Here is a 15510-nt window from a genome sequence, read left to right on the forward strand (position 1 = left end):
CAAACTCTTTAGCACTGTTTGGCATCTTCCCTCTCCTGCTCCTCACTGTGCCCTCTCCCCTCCAACACCACACAGCCTGGATTATGCTCAGGGAAACAGAGAATATTTTATCTCAAAGCAGCTTGCACCTTGCCCAGCCCTCCAGGCAGAGTGAGGCTTCTCATCTTTGTTTCCTTCCACACTGGGAGGATGAAGGTACAAAGGAACTTTAGGAAGTGGCTCCTGTTCATGCACTGACCCTTAGATCAAAAAGGTCCTACAAGAACGGGGTAATTGCAATTAAATGTAGCCCAAGGCTGCAGGATACACAGGGGCTGAGTTTAATCTTTGTGCTTTTGGTAAAAAACAGACTCCACTCTTTGACAATCTGCCCATCCACCTTCCCTTCCTGCAAAGGCAATAAACCCAGCTGTGGTTATCCAAGTGTGCTGGCAAATCCCAGTGCAGCAGGAGCTGCAGCACTGTGGGCAGGAAACAATCCCCAGGGCCCCTCTCCCTCCCCCAGGAGCAAAGAACATTTTGTGCTTGTGAAATGCTTGGAAAGGTTGAAAACAAATGTGTTCAAGATTTGCAAACCTTTCACCTGGTTCCATTAGGTATAAAAGCCTGGGCTTATTACTGCAGCCTTCTAAATAAAAGCTGAAAACAAGACCATTTTTAATTGCAAGGAGCACAAAACTAAGCTCAGTGCAGTCATCTCCTTCTTAATTTCACACCTTGAAATTCAGCCCTTATTCAAAGATAAACCTAATTATTTTCAGGGGATAAGCACTTGCAGGTTGCTGGGAGAATAATAATAAAATACTGTTATAAATGGTGAAAAAAAGGAGGTTTAATGCAGAAAACACAGGGGGATTTTTCTCTCTCAGCTGATGAGCATCACGCATCACTAGCATGGCAAATACTCATGGCAGTGCTGGAGCTGGAAACCTCTGGGTTGTGCTTTAGCTCCCTGAGCCTCTGCAGAAGCAAGGATTGCTGTTATCTGCTCTCACAGAATCACTGTGGTGGGGCTGCTCCAGCCTGGAAGCTCTGAGGTTTATGGAAACCACTTACCTGCCTCATTGCTTGAAGGAGGAATTTGGAGGGAGAACACAGGCTGCTCATCCTCTTCCTGTGCTGCTGCCTGGCGAGGTCCTCTGGGAAAACCCGGGGCAAAGACACTTTTCAAAGGGTATTTACCCCCCCAGTGTCCTTGTTTGCCTGTGCCCTTGTCAAGCCCCTTTGCCGTGCAGCCTGTGCTCAGGTGTGCAGGGAGGGGAGCCCGGATTGCTGCCGGCATCTCCCCCGGAGCTCTGCCCTCCATGGGCTCTCCATTAGCTATGCCATCTACTCCATCTGCTGTTAATCCCGACAAACTGCACTTCAGCCTCAAGGACAACGTGGATCGGTACGTTTTTTGGCATTTAACTCGAGGTTGGTCAATGCAGACACTGAGCGATTTGTCTAAGTAATAGATGGAGTTTGGACACGGCTGAGACACCTGGAGCTGGACACTGGAGATGAATGAAGGGGGCATTTCCTCCCTCCCATGGCTGCTTGGAGGACTCACACCATCCTCCTCCATTCCAGGCTCAGAAAGCTGCTTTGGGGCTTGTTCACCCGATTTTGAGCAAGGCTTGGGAAGCTCTGGAGGAGGCTGGTTCGCTTGGAGAGCAGGGACATTGCTGGGGGACAGGGTGAGGGGCTCCTGGGCAGCCCCAGGAGCTGGGGACAGCCCTGCAGAGCCCACAGGGACACGCCTGGCTGTGACAGTGATGGAGGCAAAGCCTCTCTGCTGTGCAGGGGGACAGTCCGATGGTGCCATGGAGTGTGCTGAGGGTGCCTGGATCTCCACCCGGCTGGGAGGCACCAAAATCCTCCTGGTGATGGCTGAGCCGTGGCTGGGACACGCTCTGGGCTGGGGGAGCAGAGCCTGCATGGGCAGAGAGGGCTGGCTCCCTCTGGATTTACCCTCAGCAGCCTGTGCAATGATTGCTGGGGAGATCAATGCTGTGTTTTGTTCCTGCAAATGAAAAGATTCCCAGTTATCACCATCCTCCGTTATCCTGTGTGCGACTGCTTCTCACCCACCATCGACCACAGCAGGCAGTTTTGTTCAAGATCTCTTGCTCACTTTCTATTCATAATAACTTTTTTTTGTCATTTAAAAATGCATGCTCTTGAAATCGGCTCTGAATTGTCTGGGAGGCTTCAATGAAAATTTTAATCATTCTGGTGAAGGAAAAAATATTACAATTTAAAACCTGTATTCCATAGGATTATTTTGAGTATTTAACTCATCACCATGGAAGGGATTGGTGGCTGTTTAAACATGGACATGGCAAAGACAGTTGCCAGTTTCAAGCTATAAACTCCTCTTTCATGATGATCTGATGGAATTTAAAATGCATTTAAATATATTATTGATCACTGGCCTGTGACATCACATGCTGCAGAGGACATGTGAGCACCAGGGGCATGACAGCTTTACAACCTCACCAGTTACAGGCATGAAAAACTCCCAAAAAAGTGACACAGTTGCTCACAAGGGCTCTGGGTAATATTTTAATTAATTAGTTCCCTCTTGGTTATGATTCCTTGGTGACACCTGCCAATGATGTGCAAGACTGATTGACAGTGGCCCAAAGACTGACAGTGGCCCAGATGAATTTTTCCATCCATGGCAGGAAACATCCATCTTGATAGACCACATCTGACTTCCCTGGAGGTGACAAAGGAGGTGCTTTTATGTTCCAGCTCTGTGACAAAGAGTAAACCTGAGTTTAAAGCCTCCTGCTATTATTATCTACCCTGCTGGGCACGTCAGTCCCATGCAATAAAGCATCTGGCCTAATCTCACTGCTGCTGTAAATTGGCTGATTAGATTTCTCCTGCCCTGTGTTCCCAGATCTCTTGATCCCAATATAAAAAAAAAAAAAAAAACAACAAAAAAAAAACCTCACAAAAAGCCCCAAGCACAGCACAGAATCTGAGGATTAGCTTCCTAAGGAAAGGCAGGGATGGCACTGTGTTCCTGCTGGTTGGGAGTTCACCCCAGCCCCAGCTGAGTGTTCTATCCATGGATAATCCATGGATAATCCATGCCAGGACTCACTTCACAAAACACAGCATTGTCCTTCCTCCAGGAGGACTGTGAGGGTGACAGCACTGTGACCTCCCTGGGGCTGTGGTCACCCTTCTCAGGGTTTGGGTGACCCCAAAGCCCAGGGGAGATGATCTTTAGGGACCCTTCCAACTCAAACCATCCTGAGCTGCTGTGAAACCATCCCTGTGCTCCTCCTCCATGCAGGAAAACATCACCAGAAAGATTCCTTTGTGTCCCTTGGGAGGAGCCTCTTGGGAACCCAAATGGGCAGAGGCAGATCAAGAGTTTATTAACGAGGTGAAATGCCTGATAAATTTTATCAGCTCTTTAAACCAGCTGCCTGTGGTTTGGACAATTCAATAATTTCACAGCCTCAGGGAAAGAGTTTTCTTCCTCCTCTGTTTCTTTCATGGTTTGTAACAACATTTGCCTCATATTTTCTTCACTTCATTTACTTCTACCCACAGGTTTAAGACCTTTGCTTGCCTTCCGAAACTCTCAACTTCCCCCAGATTTCTACAGGGCACCAAAGAAGAATGTTCCTCGAGAGACTTTATTTTGGATACATCTCTCATGCTCCAGTAGTTAATTTGACATTTATTTCTTTTGTTGGGAGTTGCACAGATGGAGACATCCTGCAAGAGTCCAAAGGCATGTCAGAAATGCTCCTGATTAGCTACAAACTCATGCACCAATATTTTAAATAATTTACATTTCCTTTTTTTTTTTTCTGCTGAAAATATGTATTATTTCCTCCTTCCAATCTTTAGCAAAGAAATGGATCTTTAAAGTTTGCCCAGCTGATCCTGTGCTCGTTGGGAGCCTTCAAGCTTCACTGCATCTTGTGAAAAAAATCCACACAACAAAGTAATTGTGGAGAGCTGAAAACCTCAGGCTTTGTCCTGAGGACATATCAGGCAGAGTGTACTGATATTTGGGATATTGCTTGATTCAGTCTCACGGGGGGCTTTTTACAACTTATTTTCCCCAACAAAAAATACGATTTTCTCCCCTCACCAAGAGCACGCAGAATCACAACACTTAAACCATCATTTTATTTGGCTTTTCTGCTGCCTAAGCTAAGCTTAGCTAAACAAAACCAAGTCCAAACACACTGCTCAGCAATCAGTGACTGTTTTTTAAACCCTCCTGCGTTCTGCTGACTGCTCCCCAAACAGAATTTATTTATTTTACCTTGGTAGGGCTCGATTTTCCCTGCACACCACTCTCCTGCTGAAGGCCTGTGCATGTCCTCTGACCATCAGGGCTCCAGCACTTCTGTGTCACCCCTGGGGAAAAACAGACAGAGGAACATTATTGTCAGTGTTCTGGGGGAGATGAGCTAGGAAATGTGCTGTTCAATGGAGTGCAGCAGGAGGGAAAGAGTGATCTGATTGCCCTGGGATCTGCCTGTCCCCCTGCACAGAAGAGTTCTCAAAACACCCCTAGGATCCTTCTGCAAGGATTTGGACAGTCCCACGCTGTGTCCAGGCTGATCCACAGCTTCACCCTCTCTGCTTTTGATTTCCATGGCTTCAGGCAGGGCTGTGGAGGGGCTGGGGAAACAGGGAAAGGTGGATTTGAGCAAACACCCTTTAGTGCTCTGCAGAACAGAGAGCTGGGTTTCACTGGCACAGTCACCTGCACTTTTAAAGAGCTGCAGTGATTCCAAACCACAAATCCTGCTCCATCACAGCACCCCCAGCTCGGTGATAACTGCTCCTCATCCTCTGCCTTTGTCCCAGCTTGTTTTCTGTGAGCACTGTTCTCTCTCTGCAGCTTTTTACACGGAGCTAATTTCCATTTAACACAGCCTGGGCTCTTGCACTGATGCATTACGTCTGCTGTCAACTGCTTTGCCAGAAATTACGTTACTTTCTAGTTTGTATTAAGCATCCAAAATTAATTTTCAGAAATTCTCCATTTGGACTGAAATCTCTTGACGTTCCTGGCTGTTGTTTTACAGCAACATGTCACACCACTGCTAAGACCTTTTGTATTATTTTTCTTCCACTCAGGCAGGCTGCCACAGGAGAAAAATTTTTTTTTGCTAAGCAGAATGTCAGTTTATGTGTTACATTATATTAACAAAGGAATATAAATCAGCTCCACTTTAGGAATTGTTTATTAAACCATGCCCACCACAACAGAATTCATCTCCCTGGGAGAAGGGGAAGAGGAGGAAGATATCAGATTTGTCCCTCAAGAAATCTTTAGTCCCACCACAACATTTAGAGGGTGTCTGATGAGCTTTTTTAATAAGGTACACTAAAATATAATTTAACACTTCCCTAGCATAACTCCAAGATGTCAATGCCACCATGTGCATCCATAGCGGGTACAAAGGAAGAGATTTGTTTTTGTCATTGTGGAACAGAGTCCAGAGCCACAGAGCAAACAGCTGGACTCATTAGCCACAGTGTGGGAAAAACCAGAATCCAGAGACCAGCCAGAGCAGAGGCTCACTCTGTGGATTTTGGCAAAGGATAATGCTGGGCTGCAGTCAGTGCAAGGGAACCTGGTCTGGCACTGGAAACTGCAGCAGCAAACAGGGCAAGGTGCCCTTGGAGCCAGCTCCTCACCTGTCACAGTGCACAGTGAGCAGGACAGGATCAGAGCACAGAATGCTCCTCTGCCTCTGGGGGAGCCTCATGGAAAGGTTTATTTTAGTGTATCAGTGAAATTGCACATGGTGGATTTGGGCTGTGGTGAATTACTCGTGGGCACCTTCATGGTGAAGAGCAGCCAAGTGTGCTCTTCTTTGTTTTTTAAAAGAACTAAATAGGGAATAACCTGCAGAGAGGGGTAAAGAAGAAATTCTTGGATTGACTAAGACATTAATATAAATTTGATTAAAAACTCCATGTGATTAAAGCAACAACTCCCACTAAGTTATCAATATTTTCCTGAAATACTTTGCAGTAAAACCCCACAGTTGTGTCAGATCAAGGGAGGAAACTACAACAGGAGATCAACAACTCCTGAAGGTCAGCTGGTGCACAAGGAAATCCAGATCCAGATAAATCAGATGCAACAGGCTCATTGCTCCATGAATTTCATTGAAATGCATTTCCAGCACCAGAGAAAGGCTGAGGACTACAGGGTCAAAGAAGAACAAGTTGTCAAAGTCCACACTGCAAATTGCACATAACAGGTGAATTATTCTTATCCAAGTAAGCTCCTGTGATTAGCAAAAATCTGTGAGTAGAACCTTCCAATATCCCACAGATCCCTTGGACTAGATTTAAATTCTAGTCCAGGTAAATTCTTGCCTGTCTAACTTTAAAAAGTAGCTGTTTCTGGAGCAGAAGAGGCAGGAAGAATTCAGGTGAGAAGAATAGGAAATATTTATATTTTTTGCTGAATCATCCACAGTGGAGTTTTGCATTGTTTTTTGCACCCCGTCCTGTGCAAGTACATTCTGATATTGCTGCAGGAATCCTACAGCTGGAAAACACTCAAACTTTTGGCCAGTGTTTGCTGAGACAGATTAAATGGCATTGGTGGCAAAAGCACTGGCATTGATCATGGTACTATTAAATCTATCCTTGGAAGCTTCACGTTTGTTAATTCACGTTAAGAGAACAAGCAAAAATAATTAAAAAAAAAAGGGTTGGTTTAACCTCCCCAAGCTAAACCTTCCCACCACAATCCACCTCTCCAGCTTAAAAATGGGAGATGCCACGAGGGACAGAGGAGCAACTGCTGGCACACAACCTCTGTCCTTTGACATCTTCACTCTTTTCATGTTCTCCCCTCACAAATGTTGTTTGTTGAACCAAATGCTGCACTCCTTGGCAAGGCATCTGGACATCCTGGTTTTCCTAATTCCAGAGTGCAGCTGGAACCCATTCCCAGTCCCCAGATCCTGGACCCTGGCCCAGATAGGGGCTCAGAAAAGATGGATTTGTAAATCAGCTGAAGTCCAACCATGTGAAGCCCAGAGAGATGATAAAGGTGAGGGTGTTTGGCAGGTTTGGGACAGCCCCATGTGGAGCCAGCTCAAGTTTTGGGCAAAATTTGGGATTTATGTAAAACCGTGGAAAATACTGTTTTCCAGTGGTTCAGGTCTTTGCCAGGCTGGGGGACAGTTTGGTGACAAACCAGCTGTGATGGCACTGAGGGGCTGGAGTGTGTCCAGGGAAGGGAACAGAGCTGGGGAGGGGCTGGAGAATCCCTGAGGGAGCTGGGAAGGGGCTCAGCCTGGAGAAAAGGAGGCTCAGGGGGAAATTCTGGCTCTGCACAACTCCCTGACAGGAGGGGACAGCACCTGACAGAATGAGAGGACACAATCTCCAGCTGTGCCAAGGGAAATACAGGGTGGATATTACTGGATAAGTTTTTTACAGAAAGAGTGACCCAGTACTGGAGTTGTCTGCCAGGGAGGTGATGCAGTCACCATCCCTGGGTGTGTTTATAAACTGGATGTGGCACTTGTTGCCATGGGTTAGTTGAGGGTTTGGGGCTGGGTTGGACTTGATGATCTTGAAGTTCTCTTCCAACCCAAAATTCTGTGAATTTGTGAGGGGTGTTGGGCTCTGCTCCAGGGAACAGGGACAGGAGGAGAGGGAATGGCCTCAGGCTGGGCCAGGGGAGGCTCAGGGTGGATTTTGGGAAAATTCCTTCATGGAAATGGTTTTCAAGAATTGGAACAGGCTGCCTGGGGAAGTAGCAGCATCACCCCCCTGGAAGTGTTCAGAAATCCTGTGTGTGGCACTTGGGGACATGGGTTAGGGGTGACCTTGGCAGTGCTGGAGAATGGTTGGACTCAATGAACTCAGAGAGCTTTTCCAACCTCAAGCATTCTGTGACTGACACCCAGACAGGGCTGGAATCACTTCAGATCACTGGCCCTGGCCTCATCCCCAGTTTTTGTCAGGAAAGTTGCATATTTTAGTCACTTACTGTTCACATGCTGACAAATCTCAAATGTGTGTCAGCACTCCTGGTTTTCCTTGCTCTGCTCCAAGCCCTCCATGTCCCCTGTCCCCTCTGAGCCACCAGCATCACCTCACAGGGGACTCTGGAGCCTCCAGGAACCTCCAGTGCTTCCCTGAAAACACCATCAAACAGCTCTGCAGAGCACACACACTGCTATGGAAGAGGAAAACCTCACTTTACAAAAAAATTACCTTTTTTTGTGATCTTAGCTCAACATCCATGAGACTGGTGTGGGCTCCCACCTATGTCCATGGCAGCAGATCCTACAGCACTCAAAAATTCCAAAAAATTCCTGAATTTCCCCACTGGGAAATTGAGTTAAAGGGCAGGGATGGCTTAGCTGCAGGGTTGGGTATCAGAGCAATCACTCTGCTAACAGAGTATCTCACTTAAACTTTTTTTTTAAAGCCCTTTCTTCCTTCTGTGCATTATTCTTAGTGGAGGAAGTAATTTATACTTGATTCTGTTTAAAACATTAGAACTGTTTAAATTTTCTTATGACTTTTTTTAATTCAAATACCTGAGGAAGCCTGGAGGAAAGAGAAGTGTCATGGTTAAAGATTCATCACTCCCTGCTCAGGGAGGGCTGGGAGAGATCATGGTTTGCTCCTTCAGATCTGAGGTGAGTCATCCAAAACAATCCATCCGGACATTACGGATACATGGGAGATGAAAGCCAAGCTGGAGCAACACCAGAACCAAACCCATGTCTGCTGGTCTTTTTCATGTGTCAGAAAGAAAGGATTTCATAAAGCTGCAGAGCCTGGTGTCATCTCAAACAAAACTGAGCAGGGGAGTCCATATTCCTGCCATGAAAAGTAGAGACACGAATGCTGAAAATTCCACCTTTTGTCAGAGTCCTTGCTGATGTCAAATTGATTTATAGGGAATTTGCCAAAAAATGTTGTGTTTAGTTGCTAGTGGAGAGAGTGCTGCATGCAAGAAAGCCTTGGCACAGGCACATGGAGGGGTTTGGGTTGGAAGGGAGCTGAAAATCATGAGCAGGGACACCTTCCACTGTCCCAGGTGCTCCAAGCCCTGTCCAGCCTGGCCTTGGGCACTGCCAGGGATCCAGGGGCAGCCACAGCTGCTCTTGCCCTTCACAGACATTCTCTGAGCCTCCAGAAGTGATGCTACATCCAAGGAAGAGGGCAGGGGTCACACTGATAACCTCTGCAGGATTTGACATTTAGCCAGGCAGGAATTTTCACCAGGATGCTTAAGGAGAACAGGACACCATCCTGAGAGCTGAAACCCACCTAAAAACCACAGAGGATGTGCTCATCCTAAAAACCACACAGGATGTGCTCATCAATAGAGGAGGACAGAGGGACAATCCCTCAGCCTCTTAGAGCATCTCTGCTGAACTTTTATAAGTCACCTGCACTTCTTGACAACAAGGGTAAAACAGCAGTGTGGGCTCAAAGCAGGGGAAAGCAGCTCCAGCTCTTTCCTTGAAACCTTTCTTGTCATGATTTAAAAAAAAAAAAAAAGTCAAACCAACACAAACAAGCACTTTGCCACAAAAGAAAGCACTTGAACACAGTGGCACAAAATGATGGTGTTTTAAGGCAGCTTTGTGGGGAAGGCTTTCAAATCAGAGCAAGCCTGAAATCATTGCAGCCTGAACAGGATTCATTGTGTAAACAAAATAGGAGGTGTCAGGATGGATTTTCTTCTGTTAGAAGTGAGATTTGATAAGTGAATTATCTCTCCCTGCTTGCACACCTTGGAGCTGTGCTGGCTGCCTGCAGAGATGATTACAGGATCCACCATGGAAGGGACAAATGGGTTCTGGTCTGTTGTCAAAAAGCCACAAGTCATAAATATCTCATTGTCTGTGCCATTAGAAGCAAGGTGCTCATCAGGGGGGTAGAAAGAGGAATTAGATCTTCAAACCCATGCAGGAGTGGAAAAAAATGGTGTTTTCATTATGCATTGCTGTTATTCTTTATCTCCAATTAATGATATAAAAAGAGGGATCATGCCCAGCACATCCATCACATAGACAAAATTAAGAAGATTCTTCACTTTCTCCCTTTTCCCTTTCTCCTCCAAGTTTCTTTTTTTTTCCTCTTACCTTTTTAAAATTTGCAGCAATTTGCTGTTGGGAAATTTAATATTATGTCACGTTATTTGGTTTATTGACCTCTGAGCACTCACTATCCTCTCAAAATAAAGATATAATTAACAAAAACATTCCATAAAGAGCTGATGGAAGTTTTCCTTCACCCCTCTCAGAGTTCCCTTCCCAACCTGGCATTAAAACAACCCAACATCCATTTCTGGAAGTTCAGAAATGCTTGAGACAGCCAGAAAATTCTTAAGTGACTGTAAACATGACAAATACAATGCATAAGCAAACAAAGGCAAAGCAGTTCCACAGCCAAAAAATTATATTTATGAAGAGTGATTTTAGTGTTATTATGAGTATTTATGTAAAGGTCATAACATGCATAGAATTTGATGGCACAAATGGATTCTGTAAATAAAAATTCTGCCTGTGCTGCTCAGAACTGGTGGCAATTACAAAATGTACACATTTGCTCAGAGCTGCTTGTGCATAATAAGAGCTCCAGGTTTTTGTGTGGCCTCCCAATTCAATATTTCTGATATTTACCTGCTTTTGAAAGAGAAACTCAGAGAGGACAAGTGCACTGCCTGTTATCCATTTCATGACTCAATATATGTCCTGCTGCAGGGATTTTTTTTTTTTTTTTTTAGAATGGTATTTATTGATTTCTTTTTTTTTTAAATCCTCTTAATACAGTGAGGATTCCAGAAAATGATGTGTGCCGTGGGTACAGATGTTTTTGTGGAGGTATCAAAGGAGTGATTCCAGCCCACATCTCTATCACTCCTATTTTGTTTGCAAAACAAAGAAATGGGATGTTCAGGAGCCAAATTTGACTATTTGTACAACAAAACAAAACTTGCTGGAGCTTCAGCCATGCCAGATTGAATATAGACTTTTCCTGTTACTTTGGTAGAATTGAAGCATTCATTTTTTTGTGTAATACTTGGGATTATTCTTTCTTTCTGGGAAGTCTTTCACATTCACTGCTGTGATTACAGCCTTCACAAACTGCTTGATAATAGGGGAGGCAGGAGACTAAAACCAAGATTTACAAAAAAAATCAGTTTTCACAGGATAAAAACACAATAGGGAAGATTTACATAACTATGAGGCCTCAAAAATTCAGTTTCTAAGTCGCTGGTGTGATCACAAATAGTTTTGTTTTGCATAATTTAAGAATATTTTGTAGGTCCCTCTAACTTATTTCAGTTGCCGTGGACTTGCCCCTGCTCTAAATCTAACAGCTGAGTTAAAATAGAATAACTTTGCAGTTATTCCACTACATAAAACATTTCAGTTGGTGAATTATTACCTGAATTTGCCTTTGGAAGGGAAAGCTGAAAACCAAATCTCTATTCATAACATGCTTTTATTACATACCTGCACTTTGTTTAATCTTGAAATTATTTTTGGATTCCATTGCAACAGGTGGAGAAACACAGATGGAGATTGAATAATAAAGATTAAAACAAAATGTTGCCATATGACCATAAAATAAGGCATGGGGGCTGTTGGTTTTATCACCAGATTCAGCAGAAGACAATTGGCCATTGCCTTTATTTTCTTTTTTAATCACTCAGGATTTCAGCTCTGAAATGGGGCAGAAAAGTCTGGGATCAATGATTAAATGTGAAAGTTCTCAAAGCCGTAACTCCTGGCAGCTTTTTGGGATGAAAAGTGGAGTTTTCTCCAGCTTTCTTTGGGCTGTGGATGTCACCTGGATTCTGATTTTCCAACAAGAAATCAGCTGCTGCCTAGCAACAGCCCAAACCTGGTGCCTGTTTGTGCAAAACCAAGCTCAGATCCCAAATTATGGCATTCAACAATAATTGCATTCAGCATCAGAGCTGCAACAGATGGGTAAGAAAGAGAATTTCCCTTTAATTCCTGTTCTCCAAGGTTGTAAAATACACACACCCCCCAACAAATACAGTGCCAGGCCATTCAGAAAAATATTTCAATATGTCAATAGCTATTTTTCATAATAGTTGTCCTTTAAGAGCTACTTTCATGAATAAAGCCATTCACATACCTTTGCATTTTAATGGTGATGCCACTAAGAGTGATAGAGGAACAAACTCTTGGGCATGACCCAAATTTCCCTGCAAAAAAGTTGTCCCTGTGGTTCAGAAGTCCTGATTCTTTTTCCTAATTATTATTTACTGCATGTGAAAATAGTAAGGAAAAAAACCAAACAACTGAACAGCAAAAAACCCCCAACGACCCTTTTGCACCGTGCTCTCTACTTGGATCACATTTTTAGCCTGATTTACAAAAGGAATTTGATTTTTCCTTCTTCATGCCCAGCCTGGGCTTTTTGAGGTTTTGGCCTCTTTCAAGCAACTTGACAGAAGGGTCGATAGCTGATCTCCCAACAAGCTGACCATAAAAATCAAGGGATTATTGGGAATGAGAGGCTGCCACTGACAGGAGGTGACCAGGCCATCCCTGTTTGATCCATGGACACTTTTCCCTTGTCCTGGGAGCAGGGAGGAGGCACAGGGGGCAGATGGAAGAGGGGAAGGGAAAGGAGACAAGGGCAGGAGTGAGGAGCAGCATTTGGGTCTGAGCTCATGGGCTCTGCCATGGAATGGACTCTTTCTTGTCAGCCTGGATTTTCCATTTCACATTCCTGCTTCCCTTCTCTAAAAAACTATAGGAATCTCATGGTAAGATTATGGAAATTGAGAGGCTCAGAGAAAATCTAATATTGCCACAGCTGCTTGACTCTGGCAGTGGGATACCTTAGACATAACCATGTGCAACATCTGTCCTGTTTGAAACCACAGAGCAAAGTCACCCTCCTAAATGTGACAGACTCAGCACCAGACTCCCAGATTTTACTGCAGAGAATGCTTGGAATGATGCCCTGTGAGGTGATAACTGAGCAGCTCAGAACAACCAAATGCTGAAACAATTCTCTCTCCAAGGCAAATGAGGTGGCTGGGGACAGTTGCCACCAGCACCACTTGGTTTGTCCTGCATTTATTCCATTCCATGACAATCTCTGATCCAGAGCCAGAGCACAAACCATTAAATAACTCAGCTGCACTCTTCCCCCAGCCAAATCCTGGCCCCTGCACACCCACCCTTCCCACTGGCTGCTTTGGGATGGCAATTGATCCCAAATGTCTGGCTGCAGGACACAGACTATGCTGAATGTGCTTTCTGAAACCTTTTTGGTCACTATTGATATTCCATCACTGCCATCAGATCCTGGGAATGACCTGCAGGATGTGGCTGAGCCTCTCCAGGCTCACCAAGGAGCACTCTGGGCCAGCTCAAGGACAGCAGAGCTCAGGGGGAATGTTCAGTTCCTTTGGGAAAGCTGCAGCTGGAAATGTGGATATAAAACTGCAGCCTATCCACAGGGCTGCAGCCCTCAGGAAAATTGAGTGCACCCTCCTCCTCCTCTCTGCACCCACATCTTCCTTTTATTCACATTTTCTTAGACCAATAGGCTCAGGTAGAAATCTCTATGAGATTAGTTCCAGTTACTTTGGTTAATTTGCAATTTTAGTTTGATGGGGTTTTTTTTGTTTGTGTATTTTGGGGTTTTTTTAGGGATGAGATATGGCTTTACTGTTTGGAGTTTTTTAGGTTTTTTTTTTGGGTTGGGTATTTTTTTTTTTTTGGTTTTTGGTTGGTTGGCTGTTGTTTTGTTTTTGGGGTTTTTTTTGTTTGTTTGGGTTTTTTTGTTTTGTTTTCTTTGTAATGGACCTTTTTTAACATCCACTCCAAAAAAGGTACCTTGGTGACTCTTATATCCAAAGGTAAAGTGGAGAAAATCCTGTTCATTGCTAGGACAAGTACAAATGTGTGCTGGGAACACTCCAGCAGCTGTCCCACCCCGAGGAAGAAAACAGGTCAGTTTTATTTCAAATCCTGACCATGGAGCTCAGTGATCCTGAATTTTCTCTCCCAAACACATCCCTGCAATCTGGATGGTGGGAATGCCAAGCAGATGTGGACACACAGGGGTTGAATCTAGAGAGCATTCAAGGGAGTTGAGGCAAAAAAAAAAAAAAGCCAATATTTACACCAGGAGTATTTACTGTAAATTAAACCCAACCAACAACAGCCAACAGGAGAGACAAACACTGCAGGGATACCTGCAAGGGCATTGGGTTAAAGTTTTGTTCTGTTCAAGCAGATTAAAACCCAGGTTTTTAAAATTCTTCCCTTTTTAAAGGGGAAAAAAATGTAAAATACAATCAGAAGTATGTGCTTAGTGGGATAAAGGTCATTATGATGTAAAAAAAAAAAAAAAAAAAAAAAAATTCCAACAAGTCACTCATTATTTCAAAAAAAAAAAAAACCCCAAAAATGTTTCTCACAACCTAAACTGAAAAGCATGATTTTGGAGGATGTGTCTGGTCTATGTCATATTGATTTAAAACCATTTTATTACTCTAAAAGTAGCACTGCCTTAGTTAGAAGAATGTGGGGATTAACACCTTGGCCAGAAATTTAATGCTGATAGATGTAAAAATGTAGATTTATATACTACATTCAGCAGTTAAGGAAAGTTTATTATCTCAAAATTAGGTGGATTTCTCTAATTTATAATGGTCTTTTTATATTTAAATAAAATACTGAAATGAGCACAAGATGTTTCTGTTCCTTGGGTGTACATTGAGATTTCAGGCTGTGTGTTGTGATATTTTTAGGATTTTCCCAGGATTTCCAAGGTTGAGTGTGTGGGGGTTTTATTGGGTTTTTCTTCCCCCAGAGAGCAGTTCCAGTTTAGTTTCCTGTTGCCTTTTAAAAAGCAGCAGCTCAATCAAGGTGCTACTGATTTCCTTGCAAATAGAAAACTAAAAGATCCACCAGCTCTAAAATTTATTTTTGCCAACCCTCTCATTTCCTACCAAAGCTTCCAGGTCATGGTTATCCTTTGGCAGAGCTGGGTTAAGATCTGGTAAATGATCATTTATCCTTCACTCTTCTCTCTTCACTACACCTTCTGCACAAAATGTAATTAAATCTTGAATCTCAATAATCATTTAGGATAATGAAGATTCCTGGGAAAAAAAAAAAACAACTAATTTTGGGACACAACTCCAAGTGTAGGTCAAGACCACTACAGAAAGAAGCAAGGAAAGGAGCTTATATGATGCGAGGTAATGCTGCAATAAAATCCAATATTTCCCTGAAGGAGGAGTTTGCACCTACAGCAGGTTATGATAACAGCCTCTGCTTTGTGGGGAGAAATAAACAGCTTTATGTGCCTGACCTCCAGCACACACAGCCATGAAATCAGAGTGCAATTGCAGTTATTTGCTGCTTTTTAGATATTCATTTCTCTTCCCTGGTGCTGAAAAGGCCTGGCTGAAGGCAGCTTATACTAGATTAGGCTTCCAACACCTTCATGCATTATAGACTCCAAAGACTTTTTTTTTTC

The 15510-nt window shown here is 43.8% G+C and overlaps 1 protein-coding gene across 2 annotated transcripts in view; it reads right to left on the reverse strand.

Moving 5' to 3' along the window:
* The window catches only part of LOC306804982 ((E2-independent) E3 ubiquitin-conjugating enzyme FATS), a 55128-nt gene that overhangs the window by 24649 nt on the left and 14969 nt on the right, over positions 1-15510 (reverse strand). For both annotated transcript variants that reach the window (XM_079312238.1, XM_079312239.1), the window contains exons 3-4: positions 4283-4377; positions 1057-2005 (exon numbers count right to left, since the gene is read on the reverse strand). In XM_079312238.1, coding sequence (XP_079168364.1) covers positions 1057-2005; positions 4283-4377 — 1044 coding nt within the window. The remainder of the gene's footprint in view (positions 1-1056; positions 2006-4282; positions 4378-15510) is intronic.

The sequence above is a fragment of the Erithacus rubecula genome (assembly GCF_903797595.1).
Source record: "Erithacus rubecula genome assembly, chromosome: 9".
Classification (NCBI taxonomy): Eukaryota; Metazoa; Chordata; class Aves; order Passeriformes; family Muscicapidae; genus Erithacus; species Erithacus rubecula.